General features: G+C 37.1%; 1 protein-coding gene across 3 annotated transcripts in view; it reads right to left on the bottom strand.

The window, feature by feature from the left end:
* Positions 1 to 23,509, bottom strand: part of CWC27 (CWC27 spliceosome associated cyclophilin) — a 238,668-nt gene that overhangs the window by 98,447 nt on the left and 116,712 nt on the right. Inside the window, exon 12 of one of the 3 annotated variants that reach the window (XM_060143007.1) lies at positions 18,135 to 18,377. The exons of the other annotated variants lie outside the window; for them this stretch is intronic. Within the exon in view, the coding sequence (XP_059998990.1) occupies positions 18,322 to 18,377 (56 nt within the window). The 3' untranslated portion in view covers positions 18,135 to 18,321. Of the gene's footprint in view, positions 1 to 18,134; positions 18,378 to 23,509 lie in introns of those variants that run through there. 3 annotated transcript variants of the gene reach the window in all.

Genomic DNA, 23,509 nt, shown 5'->3' with positions numbered 1-23,509 from the left:
AATGGATGAGTTGCTTTTTAATTTTATAAATTAAGAACTTTAAGAAACACTTCTATTAGCTGTTGAGAGTATAAGTTGGTAAAACCACTTTGGAGAAAAATGTCAATATCCAGAGGAGCTGAAGGTGTTCATATTCTGCTGAACATGGTTTGCATACTGTGTATTTGCTAAGAACATACATCAGTTGAATCAGGGCTCTGACACCTCCTACCTGCCATACATCATGGCCCTTTAGTCCTTAATATTTCAGTTTGTAATTCACAAGAACAAGGGTAGTCTCTTATGTAACTAAAGCATGGTTATCAAATTCAGAAAATATAATGTTGATGCAATACTTTAATATACCATCCACATTCCAAGTTTGTCAAGTGCCCCAATAATGTCCTTTTTTAGTGTTATTTTTTTCCTTTGTTCCAAGAGCCAGTCCAAGATCATGTACTACATTTAATTCAATGTCTCTTTAGTCTCCTCAGCCTTTCTTTGTATTTTATAATATGGACATTTTTGGAAGAATACAGGGCAGTTGATTTTTTAATAAACAAGTTTGGGTGGACTTCCCTGGTGGTGCAGTGGTTAAGAATCTGCCTGCCATTGCAGGGGACACGGGTTTGATCCCTGGTCCAGAAAGATCCCACATGCCGCGGAGCAACTAAGCCCCTGTGCCACAACTACTGAGCCTGCGCTCTAGAGCCCATGAGCCACAACTACTGAAGCCTGCGCGCCTAGAGCCCGAGATCCACAACAAGAGAAGCCATTGCAATGAGAAGCCCACGCACTGCAACAAAGAGTAGCCCCTGCTTGCTGCAACTAGAGGAAGCCTGTACGCAGCAACGAAGACCTAATGCAGCCAAAAACAAAAACAAAACAAAACAAAAAAACACCCAAAAAACAAGTTTGGGTTTGTCTGATGCTCCCTTATTAGAATTCAGGTTATGCATCCCTAGCTAGAGCCATACAAGGGACTTCGTGTCCATCTCAGGGTATTGTTAGGAGATATGTGGTGCCCCTCATTGCTGAGGTTAATTCTGATGAGCCAGTCAAGGTGATATCTTATTTCTCTACTCTAGAGAAAAATAATGTATATATTTCATATTGCAACTAATAAGCAATCAGTGGGGAGATACTTTAAGATCATGAAAATATACTGCTCTTCATCAAATATTCCCCCTATATTTAGTATCCTTTGATAATTTTTGGCCAAACCAATCTTGACTATGAAAATACTAATTTTCCAATTCTACTACTCCTTTCACATCTACTGGTTGGCATCTTACTACAAGGAGGAGATTTCCCTTCTCTTCTAAGCATTTATTTATTTATTTATAGCATTATGGACCCACAGATTTTAATTTTTTCCTAATAGTTTAAATTTCATTCCTGTTCTAAATTACTATTTTTTACATTTTCTTATTAAGGTAAAATTCACATAAAATTCACCACCTGTAAGTGTATAGAAGTCAGTGGTTTTTAGTACAATCATAATAATGTACAACCATCACCACTACATAATACCAGAACATTTCCACCACCCCAAAAAGAAATGGTACCTGTTAGCAGAAGCACTCCCAACAATAAGTCACAATTTTCATCTCCCTGCAACCCCGGGCAAGCACTAATCTTTTTGTCTCTATGGATTTGCCTATTCTTGACATTCCATGTAAATGGAATCATATACTATGTGACCTTTTGTGTCTGGCTTCTTTCACTCAGCATAATGTTTTCAAGGTTTATCCATGTTGTAGCATGAATCAGTACTTCACTCCTTTTTATGGTTGAACTACATTTCATTGTATGGATATACCACATTTTGTTAGGTTGTTTTGTTTGGGTTGTTTCCACTTTTTGGCTATTATGAATAATACTGCTGTGAACAATTGTGTACAAGTTTTTGTTTGAACCCTTGTTTTCAATTCTCTTAGGTATATACCTAGGAATGAGATTGCTTGGTCATCTGGTAATTCAATGCTTAACTTTTTGAGGAACTGTTAAATTTTTTCCACAGTGGCTGCACCATTTTACAATCCCACCAGCAATGTATGAGAGTTCCAATTTTTCCATATCCTTGCCAAACACTTCTTTTTCTTCCTTTCTCCCTCCCTCTTTCCCTCCTTCCCTTTCTTCATTTCACTTAAAAATTATAGCCATCCCAGCGGGTGTGAAGTAGTATCTCATTGTGGTTTTGATTTGCATTTCCCTGACACCTAGTGATGTTGAGCATTTTTCATCTTACTGGCTGCTTGTGTTATCTTCTTAGGATAAAGGTTTTGCCCATTTTTATTTATTTATTTATTTTTATTTATTTTATTTTTTTATTTTTGGCTGCATTGGGTCTTCATTGCTGCGCATGAGCTTTCGTCTAGTTGTGAGAGGGGGCTGCTCTTTGTTGCGGTGCACAGGCTTCTCATTGCGGTGGCTTCTCTTTTTGCGGAACACGGGCTCTAGGCACACGGGCTTCAGTAGTTGTGGCACACGGGCTCAGTAGTTGTGGCTCACAGGCTCTAGAGTGCAGGCTTAGCAGCTGTGGTGCCTGGGCTTAGTTGCTCTGCAGCATGTGGGATCTTCCCAGACCAGGGCTCGAACCCGTGTCCCCTGCATTGGCAGGCGGATTCTTAACCACTGTGCCACCAGGGAAGTCCTTGCCTATTTTTAAATTGGGTTGTTTATCTTTGTGTTCTTGAGTTGTATATCCTCAACTAGCTGCAGCTCAAATTATTCCACATTTGACCTGGGAGTGGGGAGGGACCTTTCAAGATGCCTCCTATGACTTCTTGACACTTACCTGCATAACAGGTGTTCCAGGCTTGGGAATACTCCATTTCTCCAAAGAGCCCTGGTTCCTTTCAGTGGGAAATAGTATTAGAAACCAATATGTGGGTGCCAGGTGTGCTCATTGCTATTGATTCTCTGCTTTTAGGCCTTTTTTAGCAATTGGAAGTAGGAATTACATATATACGTGTATATGTATATACACGTATATATGAAATTTCATATATATATGAAATTATGAGTTTATGCAAATCCAATCCCTCCCCCAAAGTGTTTCCTCATCTTCCTTCATTCTGTATTTTTATCTCCTTTCTTCTGTAATGAGAACTCTGGCTCCCTACAGTATCAACATATGCATTCATTTACTAAATCTCTCATTCATAAACATACTTTTATAATTAGTAGGTCTATAGCACAACAAAAATAAAACCTACTAAGAAGAGTTCAAGATTTGTTTGCTATTCTCATTTCCCCCCCAGACCAAAGATAATATAGTCAAAATACTAAGTTCAAAGTTTGAATTAATTTTCTCTTTCTTTTATTCCCTCATCAGTGTAATGTTATTCATTTGACATATAGTTGGGTTTATTTGTTTCTGTTTACACTCAGTTTTAGTTCTTTTTTTCCTTCCCTTGCTTGTTGATTTGATTTAATTTTTTAAATACATAGAATATGAGTATATTTCCCAAAGTCAAAACCATACCAGAAGACAAACGCAGAGCACCACAATGTTCATAGCAGCACTATTTACAACAGCCAAGACATGGAAGCAACCTAAGTGCCCATCAACAGACAACTGGCTTAAGAAAATGTGGTATACATACAGAATAGAATATTACTCAGCCATAAAAAAGGATGAAATACTGCCACTTGCAGCAACATGGATGGACCTAGAGAATATTATACTAAATGAAGTATGTCAGATACAAAAAGACAAATATTATATGATATTACTTATATGTGGAATCTAAAAAATAATACTAATGAATATAAAAACAGAAACAGACTCACAAACAGAAAAAGATTCACAAAAACAGAAAACAAACATGGTTAACTAAGGGAAAAGGGAGGCAGGGAGGAATAAGTTAGGAGTGTGGGATTAACAGATTCAAAGTATTACACATAAAATAGATAAGCAACAAGGATTTACAGTATAGCACAGGGAACTATATTCAATATCTTGTAATAAGCTATAATGGAATATATATATATAAACTGAACCACATTGCTGTATACCTGAAACTAACACAATATTGTAAATCAACTATACTTCAATTAAAAAAGAAAAGGACAATTTTGGTACAGTTTTGTAGTTAAGAACCTAGATCCCAAGAAATAATTAGAAGTTGTAAAAAGAGGAGGCAGGATTTAAGACTACTCTTTTCAGAACTAGGTCAATAGTGGAAGGCAAAATTTGGAAGGGAGCACACAGAAGAAACAAAGTTAAAACATTATCATAAAGATCAGAGGGGAAATGAGCAGATGTGAGACAAAGGGGAAAAAAGTTTGCGGATATGGAGAGACTTTTTGCACAAGAGCAAGGAAGGAGAAGAGAAAGTTCCTGAAGACTGTGGGAATGGGTAGAGGGGTGGTTAGCCGTGAAAAGAATTAGGGTCACCTTGTTCTGAGACAAAAGACAGTCTGGAGAAATATGTGGGGAAACAAATCCTGTGGTGGAGAGGAGCAAACTTAAGGAAGGTCATATCAGATGGTCTTTTGAAAAGAGTAAAGATGAGGTAATCTGTGAAAAGTTGGGGCAGGGAGGCAGCGTTGACGCTGCAACGTGAGAACTGTGCAAAATGCTTGGCAGGGAGAGGCCACGTGGAGAACCCAGAACAGAATGAACAATATAAATATGACAGTCTCTGTACTGGAATTTATTCAGCTTTGAGTTTAATAATGTAAAGTACACTTACCTACATTAAAACCAGTGATGTCAATAAAAAGTAAATTCTTTCAATTTTCCCCTATTTTAGTGGAACACTTGCCAGGTACTAAATGATATGACTGTTCCAAAACTGCTGCTATCTTTTTATTATTGAACTAAAAATTTTAATCTATCCCAGAAAATCACAAACAACATATCAACTCAATGAAGAGTTGAGTTTAAAAATACAGCACTTGCTAAGTCTGAATTAGAAATATGCATATTTGTGATTATATGCACACATTATATCTACATGTTATTTTAAGCTGGTAGTAATATCAACTATCTAAAGAATTCTATTCACCATTCTAAGTACTTAAAAGAATGAAGTGACTTAAAGGTTAATGTCCAATAAACACTGATATTACAGAGTAAAACACCATTCTTTGAGAACAGTTTTTAGGAATGCCTCTTGCTTTTTAGAGCAAAAAAAATCACAGGAAGCTGACTGCTCATAATATAAAATGGTGGTGAATCCCAGCTCAGAGAGAGATTAAAAAGTGAGAAATTTAAAGAAACTGAAAAGACATTCTGTGAGATAACTCTGTGAAGGAAGTAGAATAATATACTCTTTTCCTTCTTTTATTTGAAGTCTGCCATCTAATAATTTCTTTTCCAACACTACTCTTACAACACAGAGATTTAAAAAACAAACAAACGATCGAACAAACTAACTTTCTGGCAACTTAAAACTAGTAGAATTGTCATTACCTAACATTATATTGTATATTTACTTCTTTTACTGCCTATCCCAACTCACCCCATGCCCAACTGGAATGTAAGTTCCATGAGAACAGATACTTCATCATTTTGTTCTTTGCTTTCTCCTCAGCACCTCGAATGTTTAAAATATAGTAGGTACTCAATAAATATGGATTAATAAACAGAAAATCAAATATAGAATACTAATGCATATAAAGGAAAGAGCAAGCCTAGGAAAAAAAGTTTTATATGATATAAATAGTATCAGCCCTGTGGACTACTAGGAATTGACTATGTATTTGGTTTATTAGATCATTGCTAAATATCTAAGATATAGAGTCAAGAGTTTATAAAATACCTTATTAAAGTAAGATTAAAATATTGTCTTGAGTAAAATAAATGGTTTAAAGTTTCAAAAGTTATGTATATTTAGTTGAAATTATGTTTAATTCAATGAAAGAAATATTTATTGTATGCCTTCAGTATATATGATATAGATTGATACATAAGATTAATACCGGGCAGAATATAGTAAGTATCAAAGAAATTCACTGAGATATACAGGGAAATGTATTTTGAAACGTGTCTGAGGTGTGGAGCTAGAAATGAAGACTGGTGAACCAGTAACCACATCTTTTATGGAATTTTGATTAGAGTCTAAGGGAGTTTGGGAAAGGTTCGTAGGAGGTGGAGTGTTTGAGTTGGGGCACGAAGGACAAAAATTCCATAGACTAAAATGGTGGAAGAATGGTGCAATAGAATTGCATAAGCAATATGACATAGACAAGAAAGGGTGGGCTGTGGTCAAGGATCCATGAGGGCAGCTGGGGGAGAAAATGGAATCTGGGGAAATAATGGAAGAAAGGACTTCAAATCTGTTTTATAGCAGATCCTGAGGACTCTGCATATAGTTTTCTAGAGAACAGGATGGGCACAGATCAAGGGATTTTGCTTACCTCTGATTTAATCATCTGAACAATCATGGAAAGTTGTATTACCACTGTGGTGGACACACCCCTCCCTGGACGCCTGAGTCCATGTGACTCTAGGGATGCTGACTCTATCTCTGCCTTGAGAAACGGCATGTGACTCAGGACTGGTGAATCAGAGCCTTTAATTCTACAGCTACACTAATCATTTCAGGATGGGCACATGTTGAGACCTCTGGGAAAAAGGCAAGCATCCTTTATCCATTGGATTAGAATCAGGGAAGATGTGAGGAGTTGATATGATTATTCAAACCCATGAAGGGGAAAGCCTGAATAGCACAAATAAGCGTGTGTACATGGGGTTTGGGGTAGGGATATGAAAGCAGAATCAAAAGATGGAGACACAGAGAAAACCAAGGTCTACTTGATATCATTTTAGGCTCTGATAAAGCTGTACCTGAGATCAGTTCTACCTATAGCTCTAATACAAGCTTTTTAGAATAAGCGTGGTTAACTATTTGAATCCATAAGATTCCCAACTGATAGAATGTCATTCCCATTTTACAGGTGAAGAAACGGAAGGATAGAGAAAGCAATTTGTCCAAGATCACATAGGTCTTAAATAACAGATTTATAGCTCTAACTCATATTTGATGGCTCCAGGCCCATGTTGCTAACTACAGATTTTTAGTTTTGTGTGTTTTCATATGTATGTGTATATATGTGTCTAAGAAAGAGAGGGAGGGAGACAGAAAATCAGGGCTTAACTTTAGTTTATTTTGGTATATAAAAATAATAACTACTGTTCATTGAGCATACTATGCTAAGCACTTTACCTAAAATTTGTATAGATGCCAATCATTACCAGCTTGTACATATTCACTTTTAATAGAATCTTTCTTGTCCACAACTGCTGCTCCTTCTATTAGCCTCAGAAGCTAGAGTCCGGGGTGAGCCGGACTGCTCACAAGGGGCTATGACTTGTGTAGATAGTCAAAATATGTGATAGGCCAATCAGATTCCTTTCTTGAAAATATGGTGAGACTGAACCAGTTGGTGGTAGGCAAAAGGATGTGCATATTCAGAGTTGGGGTGGTCATTATGAGACTGTGTGCAACACAGAATTCTAAAGGATAATAAAAAGAGAAGACTGTGTATAGAAAGAAGAGTACAGGGCAGATGTAGAAAGAAAGAAAAGCAGAGATACAAAGAGGAAAGGAGATTACATATCTCTGGAAGGAGAACAACTCCAGTTTCTGGTCACATTCTCTTCGGTTTCTGTCTTTGGGTATTCATGAGATTCCACTGTGTGCTTACAAAAATCTCCCTTTTACTTAAGGTAGCTTGACTGGTTCTTGAACCATGAAACCAATAAAGTATAGACTAGAACAATATATCATCCAAGTGAATTAACCCGTGAAGTAAGTTATTTTCAAGATAAAGAAACTGAGGTTCAGAGAGTTTAAGTAAATTTCCTAAGGAAAACAACTAATATGAGACGAAGCTAAGATTAAACCTCAGGTCCATGTGTCTTAACTCCACAGGTGTAGGACTAACTGGAATAAGGAAACTAACTAGGAATTAATGACAATATTTTAGGAAGAGGTAGTGAGAGACACACGTAGAGCAATGGATGAGGTAACATAACTGAAAGGACAGGTAAAAAATGTACAGGGTTGCCTATGGGGGTAGGGATGAAGGGTGAGTAGAGATGAGGGATGAGTAAAGAAGTGGAAGAAGGGCTTCCCTGGTGGCGCAGTGGTTGAGAATCTGCCTGCCAATGCAGGGGACACGGGTTTGAGCCCTGGTCTGGGAAAATCCCACATGCCGCGGAGCAACTAAGCCCGCGCACCACAGCTACTGAGCCTGTGCGTCTGGAGCCTGTGCTCCGCAACAAGAGAAGGCCGCGACAGCGAGAGGCCGGCGCACCGCGATGAAGAGTGGCCCCCGCTCACCGCAACTAGAGAAAGCCCTCATACAGAAACGAAGACCCAACACAGCAAAAATAAATTCATTAAAAAAAACAATCTTAAAAAAAAAAAAAAGTGGAAGAAGCCAAAGATGATAGTAAGATTTCTTAACTTGCCTGACTAGAAGAACAGCGGTGCCATTAATAACAGTAGCAGGGAAATTAGGTCAGGGGATTGTTTTTGTGGAGAAGAAAATACACTTAATTTTGGTCACTATTAGTTTTAAGTGAATGTGTTTAAAAAGGGAGTTGGAAATGTGGGTCTGAAGCTCAGATAGAAAAAGGGATTTGGGAATTATTTTAAATAACTGACTTCACTGAAGTCTTTGTAAAACTCAGTAAATCATTATATATATAGAAAAAAATTCAGTATTGCATAAGTACAAAGCTTTAAATTAAGAGATAAACACCATATTTAATCTTAAAAAGAGACTGCTTTAGATTTCTACTTTTATCCCAGCCAGCTTTTATAGTGACAAATTTACTGTACCCAAATGACAAAATGAAGCAACAAAATCAAAACCTAGTAATTTATTTCTATATAGTCAGCAGCATGTGCACACATATGCTCAAACAAACCATTTATATCTTTAGAGGATAGAATAATGTTTTAAATTGTACAGCAAAAATATATGGATATAATATAATAAAAATGACTTGTTTTTATGCCCTGCACTTCTCCATGGAACTTAAAATCCTTTAACAGACATTATCTCATTGTTTTAAGAACTGTTATGAAACAATATGACATTTATATAACACCATTCATTCTCAATAATCCCAAAGGGCTTTACAAACTCTGGAAGAATGACTTTGCTCATGTTTAGTACGCAACCACTGAGGGATGGAGGTGGGGTGGATGGGAAGAAAAGTGGACAGAACTGTGGTAGAAATTCTGTGGAACAGAGCAGTAATATTATACAACCGTTTAAGAAAGGAAGTGAAAGACATTATTATTAAATTGAAACCAAGAAGAAACAAGCAGAAAAGATCCAAGGTAAGACTGCAGTACACCTGTTAAATTCGAGGAAAATATTAATACCAACTGGTCTTATTTTCATTTTTTAGTCTTATTTGAATAATATATAGATAACTTAAAGGTAAAAAAAATGAGCTATATTATTTAAAGGCTTCTCTCCTCCTTCCTTCTTTTTTTTTTTTTTTTTTTTTTTTTGCGGTACGCGGGCCTCTCACTGTTGTGGCCTCTCCCGTTGCGGAGCACAGGCTCTGGACGCGCAGGCTCAGCGGCCATGGCCCACGGGCCCAGCCACTCTGCGGCAGGTGGGATCTTCCCGGACCGGGACACGAACCCGTGTCCCCTGCATCGGCAGGCGGACTCTCAACCACTGCGCCACCAGGGAAGCCCCTTCCTTCCTTTTTTGAACTGAGACTAGGATGCTGAAAAACAAACACTCAGTTGGAAAAATATGAAAGGATTTTTTGTTTTGTTTTGAATTTACCAGTTGTATTAGTCTGGGTTCTCTAGAAAAACAGAATCAATAGGCTCATACATAGTAACAGATTTATTATGAGGAATTGGCTGACAAGATTACAGACGCTAAGAAGTCCCAAACCTGCAGTTGGCAAGCTAGAAATCCAGTCTGAGTCTGAAGTTCTAACAGCCAGGAGAGCTGATGGTTTAAGTTCCCATCTAAAAGTCACAGGTTTGAAACTCAAGAAGAGCTGATGTTTCAGTTTGATTTTGAAGGCAGGAAAAGACTAGTGTCCCAGCTCAAGGCAGTCAAACAGAAGGAGTTCGAGTTCCCTCTTACTCTCAGAAAAATTTTTGTTATATTCAAGCCTTGAACTGATGGACGAGTGCCATCTACATACACTAGGGAGAGCAATCTGCTTTACTTGTCTATCGATTCAACTGCTAATGTCATCCAAAAACACCCTTACAGACACACCCAGAATAACATTTGGCTGAATACTGGGCACCTGTGGCCCTATCAAGTTGATACATAAAATTAAAGATCACATCAGATTAAGGGCCTTTGTCCTTTCCATGACAAAACTAACAGAATTCCGTTTTCTAAAGCACTTGAGGTCAACGTAATAATGCATATAAAGAAGAAACTGCCAGATACCCACTTTGGAACAAGGAAATATGCCAACTAATGCTGAAAGGTTGTAGCACCTCAGTGTGGTCTCCTCTAGTCACAATTACATGAAGTGGACTACAGAAGATGGGCGATGCCTTGGTTGGGCACATGTGTGGAAGCAGAGGGAATTCAGGGGAAGAGGTGAATATCATAAAACAATGCAAAACTAATCTCCCAGTGCCAAGTCATATATATGAGGGAACAGAGCCAATTTTCTGGAGGAATGAGAACATAAGCCTTATAAGGGCTTTGACTATCTCTTTAGCTAAATCATGGTAAAAAGTGGAGAACACCCCTCTTAACACCCCCAAAATACCACTTGAGGTCCTGAACCTGAAGATCACCTTCCAACACAGAGCAAATCCTCTATACCATTCCTGCCACTATCACTACTGCCACCAGAGCTACCACCAAAGATACTGTATACTTTACATACTGAAACCTTACAATAAACAAATATACCCATTTCACAGAAGAGGAAACTGAGGCTAAGAGAGGCCAAGTGTTGTAGGTATGCTTTTTGTTTGCCTAGTGTATTTCTGACCCCTTCCTCTGATAACAGATCCTGCCCCTGATGACAGAGTGACACATGATTAATCAATAAGTGTCTGACTTCTGGGAGGTAGGTGCTCAAGAAAGCTAGAAAGAAGCTAGGGTGAGTTGTCTGATGATAGATCCAGGTAAGAGTCTAAGACATCCTGAACCCAAGGCCTTTGGTCTTCCTGCCCTTCCTGAAGTTTAGCTGTTCAGTGCCTTGTTCTGTTTTGTGTACTATCTCAGTATCCTATCCTGTAGTTTGAACTGTAGTTGGGCGTTTTCCTGATCATATATGTTGGCTTCTTTAGTAAATTTTTTGAAAACAGTTAAGCTAACATGGAAAATCTTGTAAAATTACTCTATAAAATATAATTCCATTGTTGAAAGGGAAAATTTTTAGTGGGCATATTTGAGTTGCATTATTTGAATACTATATAAAAGAGACAGCCAAAGGTATAAGAAAATGGTACTTGAACTGTGCTCTTTTTCAGTCAGTGAGAAGAAATGAGAGCAAAACCTTCAAAAACGTTCCAGAGAAGCAGGTGAAGAGTTGAAAAGAGCAGACTTTCTCTTGCAGGTTAATCCAATGGAAAGACCCAAACATTCAGATTCTGCTAGTGTGTGTGTGTGCCCGCGCGTGCACATGTGCGCCTGTCTGTGTGTGTAATCTTGTATTTATTGTAACACATACACTGAAAAGATTCTGGAAGTGGGGTGCTGCCCTAACAAAATCCTAAAGTTAAGTTCATGTGAGTGGGTTTAGAACCTTATAGGGGACAGAAGTTAGAAGGACTTTGAGGAATTTGTCAATAAAAGTTTCAAAAATCCTGAAGAAACTTTGTAGAAGCACAATAGGCTTTGAGGAGACCACTGGTGAAGGCTTAAAGCAAAGTGAATGTACAAGAATGTTCACAGAAACACTATTCATAATAGCCAAGAAGTGGGAAAAACTCAAAGGTCTTTCAATTGATTAGCAGATAAACGAAATGTGGTATATCTAGGGCTTCCCTGGTGACGCAGTGGTTGAGAATCTGCCTGCCAATGCAGGGGGACATGGGTTTGAGACCTGGTCTGGGAAGATCCCACATGCCGCGGAGCAACTAGGCTCGTGAGCCACAACTACTGAGCCTGCGCGTCTGGAGCCTGTGCTCTGCAGCAAGAGAGGCTGCGACAGTGAGAGGCCCGTGCACCGCGATGAAAAGTGGCCCCCGCTTGCCACAACTAGAGAAAGCCCTCGCACAGAAACGAAGACCCAACACAGCCAAAAAACAAAGTGGTATATCTAGTCAATGTAATATTATTTGTCAGTAAAAAGGAATAAAGTACCGACACATGATACAACATGGATACCTCGAAAATATGCTAATTGAAAGAAGCCAGACATAAAAAACTAAGGCAAAGATTTCTTATACTCAACACCAAAAACTCAATCCAAAATTGAAAAAAAATAACTTAGGCTTCATCAAAATTTAAAAGTTTTGTTTTTGAAAGAAATTGTTAAAAGAATGAAAAATTAAGTCACTGTCTGGGAGAAAATATTTTCAAATCATGTATCTGATAAAGGACTTGTATCCAGTATACATAAAGAGCTCAAAATCCAGTAAAAGCTAAACAACACGGTAAAAATGGGCAAAACATTTAAATAGACTTTTCACTAAAGAATACATACTGATGGCAAATAAACACATGAAAAGATGTTTAACATCATTATTAATTAGAGGAATGCAAATTAAACCACAAGGTAACATTACAAACTATTAGAATGACTAAAGTTAAAAGTGACCATATCATTGCTAATGAGGATGTGGAGTAACAAAATATCTCACACACTACTTGCAGGAATATAAAAGGGCACAACTAGTTTGGAAAACAGTTTGGCAGTCTTTAAAAAGTTAAACATACAAAATATACACCTATCACACGATCTAGACATTCCACTTCAATATATTTACTCAAGAGAAATAAAAGCATATGGCTATATAAAAATTTGTGGCATATCTATATCATGAGCTATTATTTAGTATAAAAGGAATAAGTTACTGATATACACAATAACACAGATAAATCTCAAAATACTTATGCTGAGTGAAAGAAGCCATACCAAAAAAAGGGTACATACAGTACATAATCCTATTTAAATAAAATTCTAGAAAATATAAAATGTTTTACAGTGATAGGAAGGACTTAAGTGGTTGTCTGGGGATTGGTGAGGGGATTAACAAGGGGCATGAAAACATGTTGGACCTTGAAGAATATGTTCATTATCTTGATTGTGGTGAAGGTTTAACAGGTGTATACAAATGTCAAAACATGTCAAACTGTTCACTTTAAATTATTCCTCAATAAAGCTGTTAAAGAAAAAAAAATTTTTTTTTCTGTGTTCAAATTAATGTTTGTGGATTCTGTCTGTGAGACTGGGTACTTTGTGATACCCACCCAATTTAAAGTAGCCCTCCAGTCACTATATTACATTGCCCTGTTTTATATTATTTTCTTAGCCCTTACTATCTGAAGTTAATTTGTTTATTATTTGTTCATCTGTACTCTTCATTTTAACATGGATTCATGCTCAAAAAATTATCTTGAGTTTCTTTCATTCTTATTTTCCTTTCCCCTTAAACTATAAACTATATAATTATCGATTTAGACAGAAAAGTCAATTTCATTCATTCCTTCAGCAAATATTTGTTGAATGCCTATTATTTTGCCAGTCACTGTGTCAAGTATCAAGCATAGGGAGGAGATGAATCAGCTATGACTCCTGCCTGGCAGGGCACCCTTCCAACTATTGCTCTACTTACTGCCCTTCATTTTATGGTGAAATCTTACTTATCTCTCAAAACCTGGCTCAGATACTCTGTCAGGCCTTTCCTGACCAAACAGACTACCTGCCTCTTTGTTCTTCGTAGGCCTTGGCTTACATTATGTAACAGAATCTGCTAATTTTTTCCATGAATTCATTCTCTCCTTTTACCTTTTAGTGATAGAACCAACCCTCATCTCCCCACTACTGGCTCTAAATTCTAGCCAGGCATTTGGCCACCTAACTGTAGTCTAGCCTTTTGTAGAGCAAGGCATGGCCATGTGATTTCAGGATAATATGATATGAGTGAAAGTGCTATGTGCAACTTTTGGATCATCTTTAAGATGAAGCATTTGTCTGGTACTTAATCTTTCCTCTTCCCACTTGCTAGAACACAGACATGAAGGTGGGCAATGTGGACGATGAAAATACCCTCGGAAATGGCAGAAAAACAAAATGAAAGAAACTTTGGTCCTTGAATCACCTGCTGGCCCTGAAGTGTTTACTCCTGGATGGTCTGCATGAGAGAAATAATCCCCAATCTTACCTAAACAGTGTATTTTAGAGTTTCTGTCTGTCTGCTTCTCTCTCCCACTCTTTTTAACAGCAACTTCTTTTGTAGCTAATAAAAGCAGCACTGTTAATAGATACTTCCCCTGTGGAACTCCTTGTACAAAGTAAGTAGATCTTATTTTCTCTGGACTGGAAGGACATCCAATAAAGAGCAAGTGACAAATGTCTAATACAACAAAATCAAATCAATTTCCTGGTTATCTACTATGTGTAAGGGACTAAGAAGTTATACTAGTAGTAATTTATTATTGCAACCCTGTTTTGTAAAAACTGTTTTCTGGTACTTCCCTGGTGGTGCAGCGGTTGAGAATCCGCCTGCCAATGCAAGGGACACGGGTTTGAGCCCTGGTCCGCGAAGATCCCACATACTGCGGAGCAGCTAAGCCCAAGCGCCAGGACGACTGAAGCCCATGTGCCTAGAGCCAGTGCTCCGCAACAAAAGAAGCCACAAAAAGTTTAACACTTAAAAAAAAAAAACTGTTTTCTATTTTACTGATTCCTGCTCTTTATTATTTCCTTCTTTCTACTTCACTGGGTTAATTTTGCCTGTTTTTTTCTTTTCTAAAGCTTCTTTACATGGGAAATATTTTTAGTAATTTCCCAAAATATAAGTATCTGAAGCTATGATTTTCCTTCTAAGTACAGTGGTGGACACATCAACATATTTGGAAATCAGTAACTGTTTAAAATCAGTCATTACTAATTCTTAACAACTGCATTTTGTCAGAGAGGGTAGTCTGTTTGAAAACAGTCATCTGAAATTTTTCTTTCTTCAAGAGTGCTGGAAAAGAGTGCATTCTGAAGCTGTTGAGTGCAATATTCTCTTTAGGTGCCTTATATCAAGTAAGTTAACTGTGTAGTCCAAATCATCTATAGTTTCATTCATTTTTCTATATGCTTTTTAAATCAGTTACTGAGAAAAAAGTAGTAAAATCTCCCACTATGATGAACTTATTTACTTCTTATTACAGGTCTATCAATTTTTGCTTCATACATTTTGAGTCTGTGTTATTGGGTTCATTCAGGTTTAGGACTGTTAAATCTTCCTGGTAAATTGAAATTTTTATTATTAGGTAGAGACCCTCTTTATGCCTAATAATACATTTTGCCTTAAAGATTTGATTGTACAATATATTTAAGATGTTTCTCAGGTAAGTAGTACATGATTAAATTTCTTTTTTCAATCCAGTTTGAAAATCTTGGTCTTTTAAAGTATTTGACCTTTTGCATTATTTCAATATAATTACTAGTATATCTTTATTTTTTTTCTCCTATCTTATTTTGTACCATTATTTTTAATATCCTGTCCAGACTACATTTTGTTTTCTCTTTTTTCTTCTCTCCATTTGGGTTCAGTTTTTCCTTAATCCATCTTTTTCTCTACCAGTATGGAAGTTATGACCTTTTCCAATTCTTTTAGTAGTTTTCTTTAAAATATTAACATGCAGGGCTTCCCTGGTGGCGCAGTGGTTGACAGTCTGCCTGCCGCCTGCAGGGGACATGGGTTTGTGCCCCGGTCCGGGAAAATCCCACATGCCGCGGAGCGGCTAGGCCTGTGAGCCATGGCCTCTGAGCCTGTGCGTCCAGAGCCTGTGCTCCGCAATGGGAGAGGCCACAACAGTGAGAGGCCCGCGTACCGCAAAAAAATAAAATATTAACATGCATATTTACTGTTTTAAAGTCTAAAGTTAATTTGTATCTTTACCTTCTTCCCAAATAAGAACCAATACAAGGACCACAGAATGCTTTTCCAAACTTCTTTTATCTGCTCCTCAAACTTATATTGTTATTATGTATTTTAATTTTATCTTCATTTTTAACACATTATTATTTTATTCATTCAACGTTTATTTAGATTTCCTCATACACCTACCACTTTCCACATTCCTTTCTCTTTGCAGTACAGATTTTCCATGTGGACTCACCTACCTTTTGCCTAAAGTATGTCCTAGAATTTCTTTTAGTGAAGGTATGCAGGTAGCAAAGTCTCTCCGTTTTTGTTTCTCTGAAGAATATTTTCCCTTAGTACACTGAAGATAATATCCTGTCTTACGTCCTCACTTGCTGCTGTTGAGAAGTCAGTTCTTGCTTTTCTAAAGATGTCTTTCCTGCTGCTTTTAAGGTCTCTGTGTTGAATGCTATATTGTCACGATGTGTCTAGATCTGTATTTTTAAAAAAATATTTATTTATTTATATTTTTTGGCAGCGTCGAGTCTTAGTTACGGCAAGCAGGCTCTCTAGTTAAGGCACGTGAGCTCAGTAGTTGCAGTGCGCAGGTTTAGTTGCCCCGCGGCACGTGGGATCTTAGTTCCCTGACCAGGGATCGAACCCGCGTCCCCTGAATTGGAAGGCGGATTCTAACCACTGGACCACCAGGGAAGTCCCTAGATCTGTATTTATTTTTATTTTTTTTAATCCTCTATTCATTAAAAAAAAAAACTTCTTTATTCTGTGAATTGATCTCTTTCATCAAAGAGAATTTTCAGCTATCATCTCTTCAGCTACTGCCTCTATTTGCCCTTTGGTCTCCTCCTAGAATTTGATTAGACATTTATTAGATTTTCTTTCTCTTCTTCCAGGTCTCCTATCTCTTGGGCTGAATTCTACATAATGTTTTGTTTTTTCTTTAAATAACTTTGTCTATTTATTTATTTTTGGCTGTGTTGGGTCTTCATTGCTGCATGCGGGCTTTCTCTAGTTGCGGCCAGCAGGGGCTGCGGTGCACGGGCTTCTCATTGCGGTGGCTTCTCTTGTTGCTGAGCACGGGCTCTAGGTGCGCGGGCTTCGGTAGTTGTGGCTCGCGGGCTCAGTAGTTGTGGCACATGGGCTCAGTTGCTCCAATTAAGCCCCTTAATTGGCTGGCCTTTGGTTTCCTATATATAATAGAGGGGTAGGGCTGGATTCTCCTTTCAGGACCAAAATTCTGTGACTGCACAGAACTATGTGATGTAGAGTATACTCAAAATAGAAGTTTCTGATGCTCAAGACATTGCTTAAGGCAAGCCTCCTTTCACATTTTAAACATACTGCAGCATGTTTTAAATAAGCTTACACACTAGTGTGGCCATTAAAAAAAATCAGTATAAACTACTTTTGTACTTCAAATAGATTCTTAATGATTCTTAACATTTTGACATGTTCTTAGTTCTGAGAACTTCATTATTCTCTTCGTCCTTTCTGGCATTTCAAAATTTTTAATGTAGCTATTACAACTTATGGATTATCTGGGTTTTGCATGAAAAATTACTAATACTCAAAAGCTGCATCTGAACCATCTGCCAGGAGTTTATGTGAAGAATTTTGAAAATATAACCATTTAAAACTGTCAGCATATTGCATTAATCATTTAAAAAAATCAACCTAATACCACACAGATTAAATTGTCTAAAGTAAGTTTTAATGCAACATATTCACAGGTTTACACTATAAAGTTGTGAAAAGAATATCTTTTTCAAATTTGATTAAGTGCTGCAAGATGTTGAAGAAACTCAGCGCTCAAATGAATTATATGTTTGATGTCATTTTTGGCAAAGCCTCAGAAAATGTCACATAAAAGAAAAACATCTTACTTAAAATAAGGTCTTGACAGCAGTCTGGAATAGTTAACAACTCCATTCCCAAATGGGATTGCTGGTTATAATCAAACTTTTAATGATGGTATTAGTTCCCCCCTTGAGACAATTTAAATACCCAAACAAAACAAAAAACATGTGCACGCACACATACACAGCCCTCACCTCTTTTATTTTCTAAAGTGGACAAATTTACAATTATTTCAATTCAGGTTCCAAATATCTAATCTGATTACAAAGTTTCCTTGCAGATTTATCAGTGGCCACTTGAGAAATGACAAGATGGCAGGCTACCAGGCAATGTCAGTCAGTATTTTCTCATTTTGTTTTAATTTATGAGAGGTATAAATAATTCCCATCAGTGATCGAGATGTAGACCCTGAGTGTCAGTGCCCTCACATCTTCTAGATCCTAGAGCTGAAAACGGTGGGAATTTTTCATCTCTCATTTACATTTATACAGTTTTTGTATCCATCATCTTCTAAATCTTTGTCTGTCAGATATGAGAGAGTTAAGAGGAAGAAATACCTCTAAAAGCAATTTGTCCATTTAAGAGTTAACAGTCAATTTCACTTGGAAAGTTTGAAAAAAAAAGCATATTATGAAAAGCTTATGATAAAATAACATTATGGAAAATAATACACGTGTGTTTCTGGCATGAAGATTAAAAAGTCCAGAAAAATAAATATCACAGAGTTAACCATGCCTGTCTTTGGAAGAAGTATTATGGGGTGATCTTTCTTTTTCTCCTTTATGCTTTTCTACATTTCTGATATTTTTGCAAAGGACATATGTTACTTTTACAATTGGAAGAAATAATACAGCTTTTTTTTTTTAAGAGACAGTTATGCCCAAAGGTTAATACCTACCTCTATGAATTAGCAAACCTATTTTTAATGGGTTAGGAATGGCATCGATATTAATAAAAAGAAGACAAATTGCAGTTACTAAAAATATAGCTTAAGGCTTTTGTCAAATTTCGTACATTGGAATTATATCAGTCACCAGGCAGAAAGAATGCTTATTAAAAAAATTATATTAAGACAGTGAAGGGCAGCAAAGAGGTACCCCTAACACATTGGTTTTTAAAAGTAGCAAGAGACGAGTCCTAAGTAACTACTAGGAGGTCTGCAAGATGGCACAGAATGCAAGAAAATAAAATTAAATATGCGCATAACATATGGTTATCAAAGTAAAGCTCAGCAAGATTTGTTCACAATAGCTAGTGAAAAGTTTGAGATGGACTGTCCAAAAAAGAACAAAGTACTTTATGGACTCTCACATTAAAGATGATCATCTCTTACTCACTGTATCAAAAGATTAAATTCTTGGTCTAATTGTGAGGGTATGTACATCTTTAAACTTGCTATACCCCTTTTAAAGTCTTTATTATTTTAAAAATTATATTTTTGAAAAACTTACTGTTAAAAATAAAGCATGCTTTCTGGCACATAAAGGTAGTAAAATGCATTCAATAAAATTTCACTTGAGAGACTGTCCTGGCTACAAAGGGAAGCTTCATTTTTCTAGGACTTCTAGTAAATGAGGTGTTCCACACAATTACATATTTCAGATAAGAGAATCCTATCTTTAACTGATTAAAATAATTAAAAACTGTTTTTTTACTAATTAGGTTAGAACGATTGCCTATTCTCTGCCTTATTAAATAGTAATAAATAACATCTAGACTTTTCTTAATGAATCAGGATCAGTATAATGAGTATCAATTATTTGAATACTGACCTGCTTTCAGAATATAATGAAGTATCATCTACAGCAAATATATCTATAATATTCCACTACTATGTTCTTGTGTTTCCTTACCTAATGTCAAGTGGTCATGTATCACCTCTTACTGCTACCTGAATGGATGTCCCTAGCCATGGCTTTCTTTCTCGCTTATATTATTTTTAGTCCTATAAAATAACAGGCTGGAAAGATCCACAGGGCTTGCCCTGGGTTTTCTTTTGCTTGTTTATTTATTTATTTTCTAATCCTTGAGGTACATTTTACATACCATCAAGTTTACCCTTTTAAAGAGTACTGTCCCACACTTTTATTATTCTTTAATCTGTTTTTAACTTAGAACCAGATAATCAGTTTATTAGCACCATGCCCAAAGTAAGAATAAATAGAGTATTATTGATGGCTGGACTGAGAGGCTTTCTATGAGTCAAGGGCAAATATACTTTCACTTTTCCATGTAAATAACATTAAAAGTTAGCAATATAGGGCTTCCCTGGTGGCGCAGTGGTTGAGAGTCTGCCTGCTGATGCAGGGGACACGGGTTCGTGTCCCAGCCCGGGAGGATCCCGCATGCCGCGGAGCGGCTGGGCCCGTGAGCCATGGCCGCTGAGTGTGCGTCCGGAGCCTGTGCTCCGCAACGGGAGAGGCCACAACAGTGAGAGGCCCACGTACCGCAAAAAAAAAAAAAAAAAAAAGAAAAAAAGTTAGCAATATATTAAGAGTAGACTACGGGAAAAATAGGTCTGATACTTCCAGCCTCCAGGAAAAAAATGATGACTTAAGACTCCCTGAAGAGAGCTAACTGCTTTGGAAAACAGGACCAGTTTGCTCAGAGAGGAATTAATTCTACATGGTATTAGGCACAACATAGAGCTAACATTCCAGAAGGGTTTCTGTTTCTTATAAAAACCAAGATTAAGCTAGTTTAACATTATATGTTAGATAGATGAAAAGTAGTCAAAAACTATATACTTTAACAACCTATCAAGCCTGAGAGGCCCTAGTCTGACTTAATCCAGCATTAAAAAGATAGTTTGAAGAGACCTGAAATGGCACAGTGCAATTTGAGAGGTACTAAGCACCTCAGGGATGTGTTTCATGAAGAGGCTTTAAAATTGTTTCTTGATTTACAATCTCAGATTGCTCTTCCTCTAATTTCTGGCGCTAGTCATAGAGCAGGTATTGTGTGCTTGAAACTTTGAAAAGAGTATCTGACACCTTATCTCCCTAGAGCTGATTAGAGAATAAGTCCAAACCTGTATCTCTATGTGACTGTGTTCAGTTTGGTGCTGGTTTTGATATGATGAAACTTAAAGAAATCTGGAAAGGACTTAGAGACATAATTTAACAAAAAGGATTATATAGTTTATTAAAGAACTTGACAGAGCCAACACAGGAAACCAACTATCTCCAATTAACTATCAATCTTATTCAAAATTTATTACCCCCTACAAAAATCCTATGCACAGGCCTGGATGATTTACAGTGGGACTAAAGAGACTCCCAGGCTGTAAACAGGATTGTCCTGCAGTACATCTCTTTTGACATTGCTGGTATCTAAAGTAAAACACCACATTCCTTGTTTATTTAAATTGGGATGTTAGAACCTACTGCAGATTTTGTATTCAACTAAGAAATGTAATTTTTTTGAATTTTAGAGACAAATTTCATGCTGCTATAAAAATTCTCATTATTTGACTATAATAATGGCTGTATTCCTTCACATTCTATTTCTCTCATTTACTGAAGCCTTCTTTATACATTATCTGAGGCCTTTAAAAAGTAAATGGGTGGCAAAGCAACGGCAAAAATTATGAGGTTATATTTTTGTAGTGCTTTTCTCCATACACAGAGGCATAATTATATTTATTATCTGACAATATCTTTGTGATATAAGAAATAGCAGATCTTGAGCTTTACTGGGAAGACTGAAGAGAAAAATGGATGGTCCCATATACATTTTTACTACATAGAGAAGCTTTTTACTACATTGGTGTTAAAAAGATTAATACACTGACTCAATTATAAGTATATGCTTTCATACTAGGGCAGAGATGTTAAGAGGTTTCTGGGTTGTAGATCAATATTCTTTCTTAGGGGGCAGCTTCGTTGAGGCATACAAATGAGCTGTACATGTTTGAAAGTGTACAGTTTGATGGGTTTGGACATGTGCATATACTCACGGCACTATCTCTACAATCAGGTAATATCAAGTGGCAATTTATTTTGGACTGTTTAATTGTATGGGGCCCAAAGTATTTATTGATGTAAAAGTAACAATCTTTCTTTCAAATGACTTTTAATTATTTTATTTTCTGTCATAATGGAACTGAAGGAATTAATAAAGAGCAAATACAGCAAAACATTAAAAAAATTTAAATAGCACACCTTATTTATCTTAGAATTTCTATATGGAGAAACAGATGGATCCTGATTTCAAAGTAACTTGTCTCAGGTAATAGAATAGATTTAGAAGCAGAACTATGGTCAGAATATAAATTCCTAATTATCTATACAAATCTGGCTAAGGCTCTAGCCCAGGAAATTGGATAAAGATTTTTTTTTTTTTTTGCGGTACGTGGGCCTCTCACTGTTGTGGCCGCTCGCATTGCGGAGCACAGGCTCCGGACGCACAGGCTCAGCGGCCATGGCTCACGAGCCTAGCCGCTCCGCGGCATGTGGTTCTTCCCGGACCAGGGCACAAACCCGTGTCCCCTGCATCGGCAGACGGACTCAACCACTGCGCCACCAGGGAAGCCCCTGGATAAAGATTATAAAACCAAAGGAATATTACTCCCTGATCAAAGGTGACTTCCTAAGATGACAGAAGCCCTGAAAAAGTATCACATCTATTAGAACATCTGGCTAAATGGGAGACCTCCATTCATGCAAGGACAAAACTAGGTAAATTAATGCATGGACATTAGAACACAAAGCTTTCTTGTACTTATGGGTTTCTTTCCAAGTGCTTTTAATGTGAGAATAATACATTAAATTCTAAAATAAAGTCGCAGTAGTCAGCAAGTGTTAGACTTGCCAGATTAATTCATAGAATCAGGAAATAATACTACTGGAAGCTTTACTTAAGAATGTACATAAGTGCATGCACACATACCTTTTAAGAAAGAATATGATTACAAAAATGCAACTGTGAAAACACAGTTAAGGAAAGCTTATTTTGAGATTTTAATTTATGTCATATTTATATGTAACCATATTGATTATAGGCTTTAACTCTAACATAGTATTAAAATTCATATTTTCAGGACTTCCCTGGTAGCACAGTGGTTAAGAATCAGCTTACCAATGCAGGGGACACGGGTTCAATCCCTGGTCTGGGAAGATCCCACATGCCGCGGAGCAACTAAGCCCGTGCGCCACAAAAACTGAATCTGCACTCTAGAGCCGGCGAGCCACAACTACTGAGCCCACGTGCCACAACTACTGAAGCCCGTGGGCCTATAGCCCGTGCTCCGCAACAAGAGGAGCCACCACAATGAGAAGCCCACACACCACAACGAAGAGTAGCCCCAGCTCGCCACAATCAGAGAAAGCCCACGTGCAGCAACGAAGACCCAACGCAGCCAAAAATAAATAAATTAATTAATTTAAAAAATAGGCTTAAAAAATTCATATTTTCAATTTGTAGATTTGGATAGGAAACAAAATGAAACCATGAATAGCTATATTTTTCTCTTACAAATGTAAAATTATTATTTTTATATAGCACTGTAAATTTAGTAAAGGTCTTCTCATTACCTAATTTACTTCTTACAAGCAACTTGAAGGATGCACAAGGCATTTTATCCCTGGATTTATGATAAGAAAATGGAGTCACTAAGGCTTAAATAACCTCACTGCTAGTAACTGAAATTGAGT

This window comes from Lagenorhynchus albirostris, chromosome 3 (genome assembly GCF_949774975.1).
Source record: "Lagenorhynchus albirostris chromosome 3, mLagAlb1.1, whole genome shotgun sequence".
NCBI classification, from domain to species: Eukaryota; Metazoa; Chordata; class Mammalia; order Artiodactyla; family Delphinidae; genus Lagenorhynchus; species Lagenorhynchus albirostris.
This window is presented reverse-complemented; position numbering and strand designations above follow the sequence as displayed.